Source organism: Acanthisitta chloris, unplaced genomic scaffold (assembly GCF_000695815.1).
Source record: "Acanthisitta chloris isolate BGI_N310 unplaced genomic scaffold, ASM69581v1 scaffold43651, whole genome shotgun sequence".
Classification (NCBI taxonomy): domain Eukaryota; kingdom Metazoa; phylum Chordata; class Aves; order Passeriformes; family Acanthisittidae; genus Acanthisitta; species Acanthisitta chloris.
The window spans coordinates 1-20,148 of record NW_008656174.1 but is presented as its reverse complement, the minus strand read 5'-3'; the positions used below and the strand labels follow the sequence as shown (position 1 = coordinate 20,148).

The following is a 20,148-nucleotide window of genomic DNA, read 5'->3' as shown; positions in this document are numbered from 1 at the left end:
GAGGTTGATCTCATTTAGTGAGAAATTGGAATTGCAAAATGAGTCCTTCTCTATTGTCCCATTGCCAGTTTCAGCTTGTACACTGTTAAGGTGTGGAAACTCTTAGGCAACAGCTGCACACAGTGCCTGTATGGAACATGTCTGTGTTCTTTTGGTTTTTCTGCTCCAGGACATGAACTGTCCTGGAGCAGAAACCAGGAGTCCATGCTACCATGTGAGGTGTTCTCACCCTGCAGCAGTGGAGCCATGAGTCCTGAACTCCCTTGCACAGTGGAGCAAATCCCATGGACCTGGTGGAGGGATGGCCCTTTGTAACCAACAGCTATGTAGGTAGCTCATGTCCCTGGGCAGGGGTAGCTCAGCTCACACCTAGCATGGCACCTCTGTTTGTGTCCTGCTCCTCTGTGGGGAACTTAATGCTGAAAATCTGGGTGCTCATACTGGAGCCTTCACTGAAGAAGGCTTGAAAACCTGAATCCTAAGGGGCCCAAGAGCAGATCACAGATAGTTGAGAGTTGCCTTGATTCAGCTCATGATTTTAGAACTCTCCAATTGCATGTGTTCTGGAGTCACTGGAAAAACAGCTCATAAGTGTTGCTGTGCTGTGAGCCAGGACCCCACTGACTGATGTGGTGTCAGGGGCTGTTCTGAGGAATTTTGTCTGCAGTTCAGAATTGTTAGTGGTATTTTGTACTCCTTGATGGAAGGGCAAATTTTCAGCTATCTTGAATCTGTGCTGTGTTTTAATGGATTGGAAATCATTCACATGTAACTTTAATTGATTTGTTTGTTTAGACAAATGAAAAATCGTCTCATATGTGGAGGTACATTAAACTAATTTATTTGGTTCCTCTTCTAGAAAACTGAACTGAGAATTCATGGCTTTGCTTAAGGACTTCTAGGAGAAGATGGCCCTGGAAAGCGAAAGAATTCTGAATTCTCATAGAAGCTCAGAATCTGGGATGATCTTCCTTATGTTACAGTAATATTTTGTACTACCTTTGAGCTAAACATTTAAGGACTAATATTATTGAAACTTGAATGATTCACAGCTCCTAGGTTACAAATAAGATAAATTTAATAATTCCATCCTCAAAACCACATCAACATCAATTATTTTGGAACGTGCTTGTGGATGGGCCTTCAATAATTCCTGGCCTTGCTGATGTCAGTTGATGAAGAGAAAAACATCTCTGTAAAAGAATAAGTGAAAAATACATAAAACTGTCACTTTAACATAGAAATAATTTTACAATCCCAACATCCCTGCCTGTTTTTCTACAGGGTTACATATTACCAGGTGAAGGCTCTAATAAAGAATGAATTCAATACCCTGTAAGCAGTTGGAAAAATACAATGTAGCTCTGAGGAATTCAACTGGTTATTTTTTGCTGCTAAACCAGTGTGGGGCAAATTGCCATGTAAATTGGTCAGAAATGAAGTCGAATCCTTTGCTTATCCTGTAAGATTGTAAAAGAGATTTGGGAATTTGTGTATGTCCTGAAAGTTAGAGCCATTAATAATGGGGGGGACTGTGAAATACACGTTTAGAAACAGTGTGTGGGACAAGGGATCCACCTGAAGAGGCTGCACCTTACATTTTTAACTTTGATAACTGTACTCTCCTTGACAACAGCTTATTTTAACTGAAATACATAGATTAGGCACAAGGTGCTTTAAAATGAGATGAAAACTAGCTCTGTAAGTCTATGTCTAAGCTTTTAAAAAGCTCATGCACTGTAAGTTTTCTGTTGTCAGTTTATGTTAAATTAAAGTAAGATTTAATCTCCTATGGACTTTTTCCAGGTCACATCATAAAAAATATCAATTCTGGTATTTCTCTCTTATCCTTCTACTCTTCCTTTCAAAACAAAACTTTACAGCTAATTTTGGTGCTGATTATTTTTTTCCCCACAGAATATTTATTACCTAATATACAAATAGAGCTCCAGCCTTGTGAAGTTTGACTAAAGCATGCTTTACAGTTAATTTTAAATTAAATTAATATATAAGTTGTCTTAATCTCTGGAAGAGGCAAATGCACTAAATCTAGACTTGACAGAAAACTTCAGACTTTGCAATAAAGAATTTTACCACAACATAATCTGTGGTTAAGCTCTGATCTTCAGAATTTCACCATTATTGATGTGCTTTCATTCTCCACCTAGACTATACATTACAAATGATTTTTGAGGAAAAGTTTTCTTTTGTCCTTCCTGAAAATATTTTGGGAAACATTTTTCATACAAGCTATGTTACATAAAAATCTCTGAATTCAATGTTTGTTTTACCAGAGCAATCTTAATCTTTTTAGTTATGTGCAAGTTTTTGAAGTTACTTTTCCCCTCCTCTGATTTTCTTATTGTGAAGCTGAATTAAAAACCAAAATGGTTGTAACCTCTTTGAAGACTGCTGTGCCAATCTGATGGTTTCATGTGCCAGAGATGAGTTTTGGCATGAGATGCACTGAAAACTCAGGTTTGAACAAAGCTTAGCCTGGAAGGGAAGTTCTGCTGTGACCTGAAGCCATTGAGCCTGAGCTTGAAGTTCTTAGAGACTTACCATAAAAGACAGAAATCATGCAGGAAGGATACTCCAGCTTGAGTCACATGAAAAACCCTTCTGAAGCAGCATGTCTTCTGCCAGGACAAAGGGCCCTGGAGTGCCTCCCCCAGCTCAGAACCGTGTTCCATGTAGGTGTCTTAGCTCTTAGAGATGGGACAAACATTCCCAAAGGTACCGAATTGTTAACTTGCCCCTGAAATAAATGTAGGCTTATACTATCCTTGTTATTTATTCATGTTTCAATAAATCAATCCCTTAATATTTTGTATTTTATCTTGAAGTTTTTAAATGTTTACTACACGCTTATATTGGATAGTGTGACAGTACAGGAGAGGCTGCTGGCTGTGCTGTGAAGAGTCAGTCTCAAAGCTCTAGTACAAAATATCAGTTTTGTCACAATTTACTTGTAACTCAGAACTGGGTCTTGGCCTCTAGGGCTGTCTCAAACTCACTGTAACTTGAACAGATTCCTGGTTAGCTGTTTCAGCTTAAAGGTAAGGAAGGCGATTTATTTATCATTTGCCCAGGTACAAAGAGACACAGATTTAGTGTGGAGAAGTGGCAGAAGCAGATCATGGGAGTTCAGAAATGGGAGATGTTGTTCGAGCCTGTGCTCTCCTCAGGAGGCAGCCAAGACAGTTCTGCATAGCAGTGGAGGAGGGCCCAGCTCAAAATTGCTCTTGTGAAGCAAATGTCAAGCTAGTTTCCTGCAGTGAATCAAACTTCATCTAAAAAGCAAAAGTTTGTTCTGCCTGAATCTGGTTTGGAGATATTCCACCCACTACTTGGTTGGTTTGGTTGAAAGAACCAAAACAGAGCCAGGTGTGTGTGCATAGTACAGCTGTTCTGTCTTCAGGGCCCTGTTTCTTCTGTTCTGGTCCTGTAGCATCACAGCAAGTGCTGAGGGGGATGGAGCCACCACCTTTTTTTGACTCCTAGTTAGCACAGAGTGGTAGGTTCCTACCAGGAGTTTCAGGACTCTCTGCTCTCCTACAAACGTAGCTTGCACTAAAGATTGCAGGCACTGTTTAGCAAGTCATGAACTGAAGGACATACACACCTGTACTGGAAGGTGTTAGGTATTTCCCTACTTAAAATCAGTGTCTTTGCTGAGGGAGCAGGAAACAGTCAGGGTTTCTTTGTGTAAGAATCCACCTCCCACACTCCCAGCAGGGCCAAAGTGTAACACTGTTTAAAGAAAAACGATACACAAAAGCAAGCAGCAGCATGACTGCAGTATTTTATTTTACATACTTAAACAAAAGTGCACAAAGTAAATTTCTTGCAAATGGAGTAGAGAGGAAGAGAATGCCTTTTACTGCAGCAGTAACTATAGGTAAACCCAGTCATGCTGGAACTGGATCCTACTAGCTCAACACCACAGGGCAGCATTTCAGGACCTTGGTCTCTGGCCTCTGCACTGTGTATAGGTGAGCCCAACAGCAAGGCAGTGCTAGTAACAATTATCCAAGGCTGCTGTGTCTCTATAGCACAGTGTGACATGCCCTGATCTCTACAGTTGTCTTTAGATGGACAGCTCTGTGCTAATGGCAGATAAACTGTCACCTCAGATAACCTGGAAGCTACAGAGTTTACATGTAGGTTATGCACATAAAGTTTAGGCCTTCAAGAAGCTGCATGTATCAGCTGGAGTCCCTGTCAAGTGCTATGCCACAGCTTCTAAGGACCAGAAACTTGTGCCAGCTTGCCCAGTTACTTGTAGCTGATTACTAATGAGATGAAACTTTAAGTCTCACCCAGCTGCTACATGATAGCTTTTTCTACTTTTACCTGGAGTATTTCAAGGCAAGTAACAAGTGGGGCAAAACCAACAGGATTAACAGTTGACAAAGAATTCCATGTCAAATAATAAAGTTAGGATTCACTTTTTTAGCAAAACCCACCAACCACAACACCCCACAACAAACAAAACCATGTCACAAACCCCAACAATTAACATGCAACATTCAACTCTATGTTGGCTATAACCAGGATAAATGCAAGATGCTGAAGAGAATGGTTCATTGCGTGTCTTCAGTGCTAATTGTGCAAAAGGTAAGCCTTGGACACCAGGATAGACAACTAATAGAAACATTTGGCTTTGTCCATTGGCCTATTTACTGTTGTACAGAACCTATCTTTTTGCATTGCATTAATCACGTGGTAGAAAACCCATTTTCTTTTGGAATAAGGTTTTTCTAGAAGCTTGCTTGAGCCTTGCAGCTGATTAAGAACTATTTCAAGGGGTTAGAGGTTATATTCAAAAGATCACACCACTGCCATGAGATTTTTCCTCCTTGATGGGAATGTATTATGCTGCAAAATGGGAACAGGTGTAAGCATTTGTAAAGCACCAAAGACAAAGAGCTGTTGTGGTATTCAGTTATCTTATTTCCTCAACATGTAATCACATTTCATTCTTGTAAGACTTGCTTTCTTCACCCAGATCACTAGAAAGGGAAGAATAAATTACATAACATACCAGTTATTACTTCAATTAAGGTATTCCTCCTACCCCAGTTTAGATAGTCCAACTGTACACAGGAAAAACATTAACAAACTCATCACATTCAGATAGTGTTGCCTGTGGATGTGCTTAGTAATGCTTTACATTTGTTTGTTTGTACCTTTTTCATGTAACCATTTCAGTAAAACTGAACAATTGAGAAGTTTTCTGAAACTCCAGTCCTTAGCAAAGGCAGTGAGAGACACACTGTATTTTGCAACTTGCCAAGATTCTGTTTCACATGCTTGAGTTAGCACACTTAGAGCTGGGATCTGTCATTCCAAGCTGTTAGGAATCAGCTCTCTTTAGGTCTAGGAAACTTTCTTCACCATTCCCACTCCTTTCCCAAGAGCCTGAGGGGACAGCAGAAAGCCTAGCAGACACTGTTCAGCATTCCATCAATAAATCTTGTCTTCCAGGAAGCAGAGTGATGAAGGGACAACTTGCTACCCCAGCAAAAAGGGTCAGTTCATGACACCAAAAGCCACTTGGCAAAAAACACTAGTAAAATGCTTGGGCTTCTGGCACCACCTTCTAACACAAGTGATCTTTGTCTAACAAGTACAAACCTGAAAAATTAAAATCTTCATTAACTTAGCCAAGATAGATATCTATGCAAGAAAAATACTGAAGATTATTTAAACAGGATTACCTACAAATAAACCTCTAAAACCTAGCAGATGCAAGTTTTGTGTTGTACTTAAAGACAGACTTAAATACACTTCCCCCAGTTCAGATTTATAATACTGAATATCTATGTTACATTCTAGTAAAAATCCAAGCTCTAGCTGTGAGTTTACAGAACAGACTTTAGTTTGAGATACATTATAGTCTTTTATATATAGCAGCTTCGGTATCAATACTATTTCAACTTGTTAGAAAACAAAAACCCACCTGTTAGCTATCATCTGACACAAGTGAGCACACACACACACACTTGGCATTTCTTATGTAAAACTAGTATCTGCTAAAATGCAGGCTTGGTCCAGCTTTGTGCAGCCCAAGTGGTTACAAGGCAACAATTTGCGCAGAGCATTTGTTTAACAGACTTCTCCCAAGGGCCCATTCCCTGCCTCATTTCCCTAGGAACAGTTAATAACCAGAAGAACAACCCCCAGTTTCACATGCCACTTCTAGCTGAGTTCGAGGCAGTGTTGTTCCAGGGTTTCTCATACCTTCTTGGGAATAAGATAAATAGAAGACAAGACATTGCAATGCTGCATTAAGATTTCAATTTCCCACCTCAAGAAGAAATGATCAGGTTTGCACAGTGGATATTATATTCCCACTGGTCCCAATCCAGCTTGCCATCACATTGAACCACCAGGAGGTAAGTTGGAATTACATACCATTAGGATGCATTTATGTCCTTTCCCTATAATGTTTATCTGGGAAATAACATCACACCTCCTACCTGGAATTATTTATTGCTATGAAAAAGCCCCATCATTGCCAAGAGTCATTAGCTCCAAGAAATGCAACACTCTGGCCTCTTAGTAAGGTGCAGTGAGTAAGACAAAAAGTAGCACAAAGGCACTTGATACCAGTGTCATACAGTAGTTTCACTTCAGCATAAAGGAGACTATGATAAAAACAGACTGGTAACTTACAACACACTAAATAAGGAAACTTAGTAAAGACCAAGTAGTGTTACAAGGCAATTTGGAAGTGTGCAAAGCCATGGAGAACGTTACTTGTCTTGATGCTATAAGCTAAATCCAGACACAGTCAGGTGCTGAGCGTTATTTCGAGCTTCAAAGTAAGAAGTGTCAGTTTCATCGTCTGGCTGAGGTATAAAGGGCATAGTTTGATTCTGTAGGTTATCCCAGTCCACACAATGGAAGAGGGGATGATGCTTCAGCTCTGGAACAGAAGTTCATGTTAGCATTATAAGCTTCCTTATGTCCAAGCCCCAGAGTCACTTTGGTCCCTTAGGCATAATTGTCAGTAGATTTGCTCTATTTTGATGGGTTAGAAATTCATAAAAGTGCAAATTGCAATTGGGCTGTGATTACCCCCAACCACCATGGGATCAAACTGTTGTCATGCCAACAAACTGCCTTCCCCTATTCCACACAGCACCCAGAGGAGATCAGAGGTGCCCACAGGGCATTTCTCACACTGGGGCATCACAGAAATTCTAGACTTCAAAGTCTGTTTCTAATATTGCCAGAGTTCTGTGATGAGTAGCTATGTGGGAGTCAGTCCCAGCTTTCTCTGCTCCAGGCCATCTTCCTTTTGCTATCTCATGGATTTGATGCCTCCTCTGCTTTGTACAGTCCCCTTGGGCCTACCACCAGACACAAGTCTAAATGCCCTTATGCAGAAGTTACCACTAACCATCAGATTCCTTTCTCAGCCTGATAACTAACCAGGCTGCCAGACTTTCTGACTCAAGAGCTCCTCTGCCCTGTCCATTCTGACCAGAAGGTGACCTCCTGGCATGTAGGTCTGATGTGTCTTCTGCATAACCTGGAAAGACCTGAGGAACTCCCTGATGAAAACAGCTTTGCTACTTTGATTCATCCCAAGAAAGCATTTTTTCATCTAACTGGGATACAAACCCATGTTTTTATCACCTGCCCCACAAAAATCAAAAGCAAATAGCAAAAATAAAACAGGTTACAAAAAACAAGTCACAGTTAGGAGGTGAAAGTTTGCCCATGACAAACGCTCAGTACAAATTTTAAATCTAAGCACATAGCACAGTTTTTTAGCTGATAGGCAGTAAGGCATTATTTTGAGATTTCCTGATCAAATACTGTTACACAATATTAAAGTTTATTTTAACCAAAAGGCATTAAATCAGAATTAGCCTTAACTCCTTCCAATAGCCTCAGCAACCACACATGCAGCAGGGAACTGCACATATCCACTTCTCAGAACTGTAGTGCTGCTCTTAAGAAGGTGCTCAGCACACCAGATCTGCCTTCAGCTGGGAAGGTAAAGGCACACTGCATTGTCTCTTCCCAAGAAGGATTAACATGTACCATCACTGGCACTCAGCTCCTGCCCTTGTCTCTGAAGAACGGGGCAAAAGCCAAGCCCAACACTGGATCCCAGTATTCTTTGCCAAAAGCTGCTTTAAAAAGCTTTCTCTGGAAAGACTGAACTCACAGCAGCACAGCACTAGGACATGATGTGACTGGGATTTCTCAGTACATAAGGCTGCGTGCTGGAGCAATTGAGAGGGAGAGCATGTGTTTTGGGGAGGGGAGAGAAGATGACAGTGATAGAAACTCAGTTACAAAAAGGAAAACTTAATGCTTGTCCAGAAAACTACTCATCTAACTTCACTTCAGTGGCCTATAGATTGGAAAAACCCACATTCTGTTATCTAGTTTAAATTTCTACACAACAGGCAATTAGATTTCACCTTAATGTCCAGGAATAAAGACTGTAACTTGTGTTTAACTAAAATATCTTCAAATGAAGTCATTAAATGCTTTTTGGGAGATATTAAGGCCACTGAATTTTCTGTTGACATCATGATCTTCCTTTATAGCTGTGTGCCTTCTCCAATTTAATTTGGCCTGGTTTCAACCTCTAGCATTTGGTCTATTTATGTGGAAGCATTTCCACAGTAATTTCCTTCTCTAGAGATTTCTTAGGCACTTTTCTCATAAGATTTCTTCCTCACTTTCCAAAACATCTCACTCTAAGCTTCCTTCATGTTATCATTCTCTTTTATATATAAAATATACAGTTAACAACAACTGTTTAAGTCCTTCCACAAGGGAAAAAAAAAAAGTATGTTGACTCTATATAGCATATGTTGTTCAACTCTGTATTCCCCTATACATACCCCAGACAGGCTGATTCCTAAGAAAAATGTCCTTTGAATTAACTGTTGTAGGAGACTTCTCTCCCTAACCTTAGGCTTTTAAAATCAAGGTTCCCAAAACCATATAGGGCAAAAATTACAAATACCTGTTAGATAAGAGAACTTTGGTATGTCAACATGCAAAGTGAAACAGCATTAAAGCAAAACAAAGGTTCAATTAAAACCCACCGAAACAGCAACCCACCCCAGAATTTCCTAGTTCAAAAGGGTAAAACCCCACAAGAAATACAGAAAATGCAACCTAAGTGTTCTGACACTATACATGGAACCTAATTAGGCATCGAAGTTTATTAGTCTAAGTTTCAGGAGGAGGACACCACCACTCTGAAATCTGTCCTTAGCTGCAAAGAACACAAGACAATTGTAATACTAACCCTTCAGTCCAGCTCTCTTACTAGTTTCGATTGTTAGAAGAATATCTATTGCATTTTGGGCATTATCAGACAGCTTTTCTTCACCCTCAGGCCAGGGAATATCTAGAGACAAAGATGCAGATGAGTTGGTAACTCGAACCATAAAACCAATGTTGGAAATACATTTGATTACCAAACCAGATTACCTCTTTTCAGAATATTTTGGAAGACTTGTGTTGGTGTTTCATCATTAAAAGGTGGAATTCCAGTTAGAAACTCAAACAGACAAACTCCAAGGGCCCACCAGTCTACAGCAGAACCTGGTAAGAGAAACTCAAATCATTACACTGACATCAGTTACATTTGCAAATACTTCAGGATTAGCCATGACAGAAATTGAAGAGCCTTTAAATTCTGCACAGTTCTTGAAAATGGAGGAAGAGACAAAATAAGTTGTGTTTAATATTCATGGAGATCATAAATATATTAAAGGGCTTTTTAAAGCCACTCTGCACTTTAAATCATTACAGGTAACACTGGGGTTTACTGACAAAAGCAAGGGGCTCTTAATAACAATCAACTCCCAGCCCAGAGAATCCAGGAGTCGATTTCTCCAAGAGATTGTTTTGTGACAAGAAACAGTTGCCTAATGCCTGCTCTAGAACCTGGATGAGGGCTCCATGTTGTAGCCTGTATCCTTCTCTCAGTTCTTTCAGAAGGCTCCAAGAATTCAAACGACTGAACTTCGTTTTCATTTTTCTATAGTTCTGTGAACATCTTGAAGGCAGTTTGCAGAGATGAGCCAGCATGCAAGAAGCTGGAATTACTTTCCATTACACTGAAATTGATTAGGGCAATGGGTAGTCATTAGCTATCTCTCTTTTGTTATTAAATGGTTTTGGTTTTCCACATTTCACAGGGATTTTTTTTTTTTGCAATCCCATTTTATTAATCTACATAAAAACAAGCAGGCAAAGCAATCCCAGACACCACTGCATGCACTCTAAGCTCTCTGCATCTTCAAGCCATGCCCACTCCTCTGTATAAAGAATAGATTACACACTTGCTGCAAAAAAAAATAAAAATCTTTGAGAGATGTCTAATTTTTCTAAGGTTTTTTGGCATATAAAATAAAAATTAAGACACCTTTAAGTGTCTTTAAGTGAGGAAAGCAAATGTTTTGAGCCATGTCATAAGGCCATGTCATACTGATTAAGTTTAAAAATGCTGAAAATCAAAATGTATCACTAGAATCTAATGCACTTTTAGTAACTTTAACCAGCTGCAAGAGTGCCCCACCAAGCTAAGCACACTGCAGCAGTGAGAGCACACCCACTGGTGTTAGAGTACTTGGATGTTCAGATAAAACACTCCCAGCTCTAGTCAAAATATAATAAGATCACAACTCTAAACAATGTAACACAGGTTCCAGGGCCAATTTTTCCAACAGGAACTTTAACTAATCCTTCATTTAATCCATTCAAATGAGCTATAGCCTTTTCCAGCACTGGAGCTACAGGGAAGATGGGGAGAGACTATTGACAAAGGATCTGGAGGGACAGGACAAGGGGGAATGGCTTCCCATGGACAGAGGGGAGGTTTAGACTGGATATTAAGAAGAGGTTCTTGACCCAGAGGGTGGTTGGGCACTGGAACAGGCTCTCCAGGGAAGGGGTCACAGCACCAAGCCTGACTGAGTTCAACTGCTTGGGCAATGCTCTCAGGCACACTGGGTGAATCTTGGGGCTGTCCTGTGCAGGGCGAGGAGTTGGACTCAATTATCCTTGTGGGTTCCTTGCAGCTCAGGATATTCTATGATTCCATGATTTGAAGCAAGAAACAGAAATACCAGAGCTTGGGAATTTGAGCTTTCTTCACCCATACACAAAGTACATCAGACTGACTGCATAAAGTGAAAGGAAGCAATGAGAAAAAGTGTCTTAGGCTTATTTCCTCTCACACAATGTCTTTAAGAATGCTGATTTCCTTCTCAAGTATATCAAGTGTGTGATTGCTGATTGCCTAGTGATGCTGATGCTTCCTGAATCTGTGTGGAAGCATCACACATTTTTATGTGGAGTGCATATTGGACACTTCTTTCTCTATGGAAACATTGTTCACCCAAACAGTGTTCTTGGAAATTGTGATCTAGTTATACTTTGACTGTTCAGTTATGCTGAACACTTCAGTTCTGCACAGAATGTAGAAAACTCACCAGAGATCAGACTCCCTGCACATGAAAAGACAATGAAGTAACAACATTACAATTATTGCCAAAACAAGACAAATACAAACAAGTATGATTCTCTGAAGGAATAGGGATGCAGATTTTGTTCTTATGGAAGTAACTGCACAATAAAGAAAGATGGCAAGAAATTTGTCTGGATGCATATAACACTTCAATCTCAATAAACATGGAAGGCATTCTAACAACAATTGGAGGCTTAATCCTATCATAATAAAATTTCACTAAGTTCCCCTTCCCACCCCAAAGGATGTTTAAGGACACTCCAGATGACCAAGTTGTGACTCTTAAGCCACACACAAGTCTCAGGCACCCAAAGTAGCTTCCAATGCATTAGATTAGCAGCAAGCAAGACTATGATGGACAGTCAAAACCTCTAGTTATGTGAAAACAGTAAATGAATGGAAGGAGCATCTGAAGCAAGCACAGCCATCCATGCTGGCAAAAGCCAAGCATTAGCTGGTTTTGAATTCTTACTATTTGAAGGATTTAAAGTTCTAGAGACATTCAGAAGTGTACATATGTCACCTCTCAAGCATCAGCAAGCTCCATGGCTTGTCTGTCTTACCATGAGGCTTTGTCAAAAGCAGCTCGGGTGCCAAGTAGTCTGGGGTCCCCAGAATGCGTTCACCTTCTACTGGAGCAGCTCCTCTTCTTACACTCTTTGGAGTCCTGTATGGTGTGCCAGCATCTCCCTGATGAGGTGTCTTAAAAGATGTAACAAAGATTTCAGATGTCAAACAAAACTAGCTGGGAACTCACATCTCCAGGTTGAGTAAAGGATATAATAGTTGATACTTTAGTTCAAGTCAGGAACATGTCACAAAATGTACATTCCCTGAAAAATATGCATGAAATGTGCTTCCATTGCTTTAATCTCAACAACCTTGAGGCATAAAGTTAAGATGTTGACTCATTAAGAAAGATTTCCCTAAGTTCTTCCTCCAGTGTCAAATCCACAGCAATTATTATTGTTTACAGCAATCTTTAATAGGCTTGTAACTGCCACCTGACAGTACACATTACACCAGCACTCTTACCAGGATTAAAAAAAGAAAATAGCAGGGACAAGAGCAGTTACCAGCAGCTGAACAGCATTTAGACTGTCTTGGGAGGGGTGCCGGATGAAAAAAGAAAAAAATGATCCAGGACTTCCCATTACATCAGGAAACCTATAATTGCTCACAGGAAATACCACACTGCACTAAAAGTAGGATGAGACAAAATAGCACAGGCTTTTTTTAACCAGTTCACTGTAACAGCAAAGGGTCTCTAAAAGAGCTGGACAGTCAACACACGTTGAGCCACAGGCAAAATAGTGAACAGACAGTTATTGCTAACCTCTTACAGAAACTACAATTTTGGCTGCACAAGTGCAGCAAGTGAAAGCCTGACAGCAAAGGTCACTTTGACAGACTCCCTCAAACTACTTGAGTTTTCCCTAAATTTACAACTGGAATAATTTCAGGTCACTAATGTCCAATGCACGCACAAAGTTTCTACATGTCTCCTTACCTACCTGATAGACCCAATATGGTCTTCCTTTCTGTAATGGAGTGATGGCTGTTGGGTAAGAGCCACTACAAGCAGGTGAAGGACCCATTATGTCTAAAGAAGCCATGCTACATGGCTCAGATACATTGGATACATTCATTGGACTGTCATAACTTCGGAAGACAACGGCATTCTTTTTTAAGACATTCAGTGCTTCCATCATCTTTTCTGAAGGAGCAGATACTGTGTCAAGGTAAGTTTCTTCCATGTGTTTCTCATCATTATCCTTTTCATGATGTAACAGCTTGCAGTCCTGGACTGCATCTGCTTCCTCTCCATTTTGCGAAGCATCCTGGGGCTCTGGTGATGTTATTAGCACATCCTCAGATTTTGATTCCTCAAAAGAGAGTTCTTTAACACTTTTGTCTAAGTCTAAAAGCTGCTTTTCTAAACGGCTTTCTGTAACAGACATTTCAGGAAGTGATAAGTCAGAATCTGCACTGAGGATTCCTAGAGGTTTTTCATCATCGGTGCCCAAAAAACTCAAGTTCATATGCTGCTCTTTGTCATCCTTTTCGTAGTCTGCATCCAAATCACACAAAAGATTTTTGGCTATGGTTGGAGTAAGCACCCTTTCTGCTGTTTGGTGGTTACTAATAAAACTCCTAACTTCTTCATTGCTCTTGCAGGTGTCACGTAGGCTTCCACCATCACAAAGCATTAAGGACTGAATTTCTGTTGTCAAACCTGTCCTGCTGCTCGCTGCATATTCTGAGATCTGACAGCCACGTTTATATTCTGCGTTGCTTTTTTTAACATAGTTAAGTTCCTGACAAGGACTGGTGTCAACTAATGCAAAGCTTCTTTTCATACCTGGCTTTTCAAAAATTTCTTCCTCTTTGACGGGCTCATTCTGCCTTGAAGGTAAACGTGGTAGACTGGAAGTTTTGACTGTTTCATTAGTCATCTCTCTTTTATTTACAATGACATTTTCTTCCCAAATCTTACTTTCAGAAATACATTTTCTTACTGTGCCTTTCACATCCAGTGTGGTCACAGGAGTATCCATTATATCCAAACGTTCACTTTCCAGCTTCTGCCTACTGCCAGAATCATTGCTGACAATGGGAGAAATGGCAGATTCAAGTTCTTTTTTATTGAAAGCTTCAACACCTTTGCTATTCGGTAACTCAACATTCGAAGGGAGATCTGACCCACTGTTACTTGCTTTGCACGTTGCAGAACTCTGTTCATCTTTACTTTGCTGCAAATGAGCACATTAAGTTTTGAGTATGAAGAGAAACAGGATTACAGAACTACAGAAATGTGTCACTTAAAAATACTTCACTTCTACTTCCATAAGGAAATGCAGATTGGCAAGCATTACTTGTTCTTCCTAACCACTACTAGTAACAAACATGAACGTGATACTTCACAAAACAAAGAAGTCAAAACCAAATTAAGGATAACTTGATAATTTAACTCTTTTGAAGAACATAAAATAAGCCTGCTAGAATACAATAGAAAAATGCAGTATTTTTAAATGCTAAGGATGAAGAAGTACAGCAACTGAAGTTGTATTTGTGATTTTAGGTCAGGAAGTTAAGCTACAGAAATTTTCAGTTTTCAAGAAACCCCAAAGCAAAGAACCCAATCATCCTGCTCTGCAGCATATTACACTTCAGAGATGACAAGAGGAAAATCTGCTATTAAGAATATTTTGACAACACAATAGTAAAACAAAAGTCTTGAGAAACAGACAAAGAACTATAAATTATTTTAAATGTATGTTTTTCTGTATGATCTAAATAGGAATCATGGCAAGGGCCACGATGATCACAGCACAGCAGCATTTTCTTTGAGGTCTGTATTGGTACAGAATTTCATTGACAGTTTAAAATAGCAGCAAGTATTTTGTATCAGCTCTAATTATTGGTGTTAGGTTAGTTACCCTCCAGTAAGATACACTTCAAACTCTTTCAATTTAACAGCTAGTACAAGTTTCAAGTGTATTTTGTTATTTTCCCAAGCTCTGTCTTTAAGGAAATTCTTTTCTCTGCATTCTGAGCAAATAAAGGTATGGGGATAAGGTCAGCTTCCAATAGCCAGTGCTCCCAGTATTGCCTGCCTTGTGCAGAATAGGGCCAAACTAGCCATGGCCAGCAGAAGCTTTCTCTCACTCCTTTGCTGCACACTAAATAGCATTTGCTTTTCCTGTTATGTTGCATAGGACTAATATTTGAAGAAAAAATTACATCAGTTTGATCCAAACTCCTACTCAACAAGGATTACAACCCCATGTCCTTTTCCTGTAGGAAAGTTTCTCTACACTTGAAATAACTGGGGCTAGTAAGCAGAGCAGATTTGTAACAGAGCATAAACAAGTATTAACTAAATTTTAATGTATAGTGGGAAAATAAAACAGTCCTGACCTCTGTATCTTTCTCCCACCTGGGGCTGCTGCAGAAATCTGATTCCACACTGGACAGATACGTGTGTGACTGACTACTGACACTGGAGGTACCAAACCTTTTCCTTGACTGAAGTAGAGTAGGAGTTAAACTTCTCACTGGTATCACAGGTGTTAATTGAGAAGTATCAAGATCTTGAGAGAAAAAAAAATAAATTCAAGTGTTGATACAAATAGGCAATATATATTGATCAGCTTCACACTATGTCAAGCTTACACATCAAAGGAAGTTGTGGAAAGCTAAGCATGGCAACACAGTTTCTTTTGTCATTTTTCCTGCATAGTCAGCTCACACATTTCTTGAACTAGGGACTTGCCAAGAACATAAAAGCAATATGAACGTTACCAGCATAGTTGCCTTCTTTCTCATTTCAGGTTAGAAATGAGAAAGCAGCAAGATATGACAATTTAAATGAAAGCACACATTGCTATATTAAATAATTTTCAATGAAAGTATGTCCGGAAGTGACACTATTTCTGTAAAATATGAAAGGTTGATTTTGAATTCAGTGGTTGTGCATTTGAAAAAAAGAACAAACCATCAGAAGATGACATAAGTAGTGCAGGTAAAAAAATGACAGACATAAAGCACTGAAGGACTGGTGGACAGCAAGCCACTGATAGAGGCACAACTTTTTTGAAGTGTGCCCAAGCTGCTCACATAAAATTAAAAGACCACAACTTTCCAGCCAGAACATTCCTCTGCACAAAGTTTGGTATACTCACATGTTTTGAATAGTTTAGTTGTAAGAGGACTATTTTCCTTTTGGACCATAGGTAAGGGAGAAATGGCTCCATGCAGACTGTCAGATGATTGACTTGAATTTTGCCCTGGCATTTTCATTCCAACAGGAGTATACTAAGGAGCAGGAAAAAGTATAGTTAAAGGTTAATGAAGTCTGGAAAACACCTCAATCCAGGATTGAAAGTGTAGCTTCTTTATTACATTTGCACAGCAGCTTAGCCAATGCTCATCTATCAGATTTTTGAAGCACAACTGATGACCAGAAATTCAAAATACAGTCAAAGGTAATCACTTCAGAACTTAAAACATGTAACAGGTCATTCTACCAGCTGGCAGAAGAGATGCAAGAATAGCCTTATCACACTGATTATTAAATTGAAGACCATAAATAAACTAACAGAATGAAGCACTTCAAAGATGGTGAACATTACTTACAAAGCCCAGAGAACTGATGAGAGATAACACCTGTCCTGGAGTACGTGAGTAGTCTTGTTTTGGCTTTGTCATTGATGGTGTAGTAAGGATATCTATCATATTTATATCTACAAACAGGAAAACACCCCCAACCAAAACAAACAGGTCAGGTTCTCATTTTGCTATTACTAAAAGGCAAAGTTGCAGACATTTAAGTTTTACCAAGAGGAAAACATTTTGTCACACACTCAACAAATAAACGAAGCCACCAACCCCCAACTGAAGACATACCTATTCATTCTTACTCAACACAAGCTGTTTCTTCCTATATATCCATCATCAAATTATAATTTATACATACAGAAAATGTAAAAGTCAAATTTATTTTCCAACATATTAATCCAGAAGCTTTGGTTTTTAGGCAGCAGTTCCAGCCTATGAACCATGGACCACGATGGTAAATTTGATTCAGAGCTTGCCATCTCTCCAAGAGATCTCAGAAAAGCTACAGAAGAATTTTTCATAGCTGAAAATTCATTCTTAGATGTCTTTTTTTTTTAACTCGTTAGCAGTGAGTAGGATTATAGCTGACATACCATGTTCAACTAGACAATAACCTATCCCATTGGAACATCAGTTGAAGCAGTGTATTCTAGAAAACACAGGATACTTGGGATTTTCCTCTATATTCTTAAAAACATGAATCAGAAACTCCACAGACAGTGCCAAAGTTCAACTTTCCTTTAGCTATATAAAAAGGATGTGCCCACCAGCAGCTGCCTCAAAAAAACCACTAAACTGGTGCTGTGCAGTGTAAGTTTGGATGATATGGCTAAGGGATTGGAGGTACAAACTCCTTCAGAAATTAGCTATTCACCTTAGGACCTGCAGCCTATTGCCTGTACCAGACATTCATTTGACTATTCAGTTAGCTTTTGTGCTACTTGAAAAGAGAACATTCACATGCCAAAGCACTGATTTAATCTTCTGTTAGGGACTTAGCACCTCCCCCTGTCCCTCACATTGATGTCTAGAATGTCTCCATTAATTTACTGGAAATTAATATATACAGGAACTGAGAAACATGAACTGAAGGACAGAAGTAGCCGGAGAAACACCAAGAAAAAGCCACATTCATTCAACCCTTGAATTCTTAGTGGACTTCAGAAAACTTTGAAATCCATACCCTACAAGAAAAATGGCTCTAGACCATATTTCATAGTAGGTTAAGGTGTTGGAATGAGTCTTAGAGATCATCTAGTCCCAACTCTCCCTGCCCTGGGCAGGGACACCTCCCACCAGAGCAGGTTGCTCAAGGCTTTATCCAGCCTGGCTTTGTGGTTGGGGCATCTCCATCCTCCCTGAGCAACCTGTGCCAGTGTCTCACCACCCTCACAGTAAAAAACTTCTTTCTAATATCTAAATTTCCTCTCTTTCAAATTATAGCTATTACCCTTTGTCCTATCACTACAGTTCCTAACAAAGAGTCTCTCTCCAGCTTCCTTCAGATATTGGAAGGTTGCTATGAGGTGTATTTCATAAACCCTTGTCCCAAAGAGTAAGTATTTAACCTTCTGAAGTGCAATGCATAGAGCAGACCCTTTACTAGCATGTACCTTATCAGTACTTACCTACAGAAATCACTTAATTAATTAATTTACTTATTTAATTGAAAGCTGCCCTCTACAGGAATTCAAAGCACTCGAGACTATGGAAATGTAATGCAAAAATACATTCTAATACAACCAAAAGGATACAGACAACTCTTACCTCTGTTCAGAGTAACTCTGGAAAGCCCAAAGTCTGTCAGCTTTATATGGCCCTGATTAGAAATGAGCATATTGTCTGGCTTCAGATCCCTGAAAACATGAATAGAGTTGAAGTCAGCAAAAAGACCACTGAGCAACATTAAGTTAACAAACTACAGGATCATAGAATCATCAAGGTTGGAAGAGAAGATCACCAAGTCAAAACATTAGCCTGCCACTTAAACACTGGTTATAGATGTTTCTCAGTAACATCTCTTAACTAGCAGAAGATTCCAATTAGAGGAATACATTAAAAAATTAAACAATATCTAGACTAAATACGGCACAAACATCTCAGGTCCCATAAAACCACTGTGCACAAGAGTGACGTGTTTTGTGTTTCAGCATGTTTAAAAGGTGTTCTTTGTGAGTACCACCATCATAACATCTACTCATTTGCAGCTCTTGCAGGTGACAAGCAAACCTCTAGTAAAAGTTTTCCTGTGTGTTCTCTGTAGCACTGCTGAACACAAAAAGCTCTCACTGCAGGGGGAGCATTAGGGTAGTCAATGTCGCTTTGTACTACAGTTACAAGTTTGCAGTACCCAGAGGGTTCCTGAACTAGCACAGCTAACACACCACTGGACTGGGGAAAGCATGCAGGCAGGGGGAAGCAGTGTGTACCTGTCTGCTTAGCATATACACAGGTTTTATTTTAAGAGTTGTTTCATGACATTGCTGCAGTGCACACATGCAAAAACAGCTTCCAAAGTTCCAGCAAATGAGGTGTCTCTAGCAGCTGGTACAATGAAACGGTGATTGGTTATGTGTGTTTGAGTGAAAAATTTAAAACCCAAACTACCAAATACTTACTTGTTACAAAACAAACAATCAAATAATTTTTTACCTGTGGATTATCCCATGCCTGTGAAGATAGTCAAGAGCCAATGCTGCTTCAGAAATATACTTGACAGCCATTTCTTCATCAAAATATCCATAAATATGCAGAAGAGATTTGACATCTCCACCAATTAGGTACTCCATCACCTGAAATTCAAGCATTTTAAATTTAAAATTTTACACATTTCAAATCCGCAAGTAAAATACAAAATAGCTTTCATAGCTAGGAAAATAAAATTTCAAGGAGCAGAATCTGACAGAAGCTTCCTTGTGCAAACTTCATTTCCCACACCATACCTTCCACTTGGATAAAATAATTAAAACTTCAGAGGACATGAAATATTTTCTTTTAATAGACCATTTGCTTATTTTATTAGCCTGGGCTACTCTCAGAAGTTAATTTAGAAACTGACTACAGTAGTTATTTGAGAGCTGACCACAGAAGGATTTCTATATTATAAACTGTAAAGCATTCCTGTAAAACTCAAGGCCTGAAGCTGAATACCACTGATAACCTGTTCTATAAAAACCAAAGTATCTCAATGACTTTATTTTTTAAGTATTCATACACAGTCTTAAATTCAGACCTGAGCCTTGTGAAGTACAAATTGCCAGAAATGCACACATACAGTGAGAGTTACTATGCATTTAAGACAAAGTGTCTAAGAAGAATACACACATCCACAAAACCATTATGCAGAGACATAATATCATATGCCCATGCCATAGTCAAGATAATATAAAAGTCATAGAGCCTCAGAAACTCACTCTGATGACAAGAAAGCATTTATGGGCTTTTGGTCAGGAAATCTCACCAGTACTCCAGCATACAATACTCTTACACACACACACATATATATATAT

The 20,148-nt window shown here is 39.3% G+C and overlaps 1 protein-coding gene across 1 annotated transcript; it reads right to left on the bottom strand.

Annotated features, from left to right (window-relative positions):
- Nucleotides 1-6,776: 6,776 nt before the first annotated feature.
- MASTL (microtubule associated serine/threonine kinase-like) lies at nt 6,777-19,431 on the bottom strand (the record flags this gene model as incomplete). The annotated part of the gene is made up of 10 exons (XM_009084189.1): nt 6,777-6,934; nt 9,290-9,391; nt 9,475-9,588; nt 12,082-12,220; nt 13,033-14,271; nt 15,440-15,612; nt 16,204-16,336; nt 16,658-16,764; nt 18,407-18,495; nt 19,292-19,431. Coding segments are annotated over 10 exons (2,394 nt in total), but the record flags the coding sequence as incomplete, so codon positions are not given.
- Between the last annotated feature and the right edge of the window lie 717 nt (nt 19,432-20,148).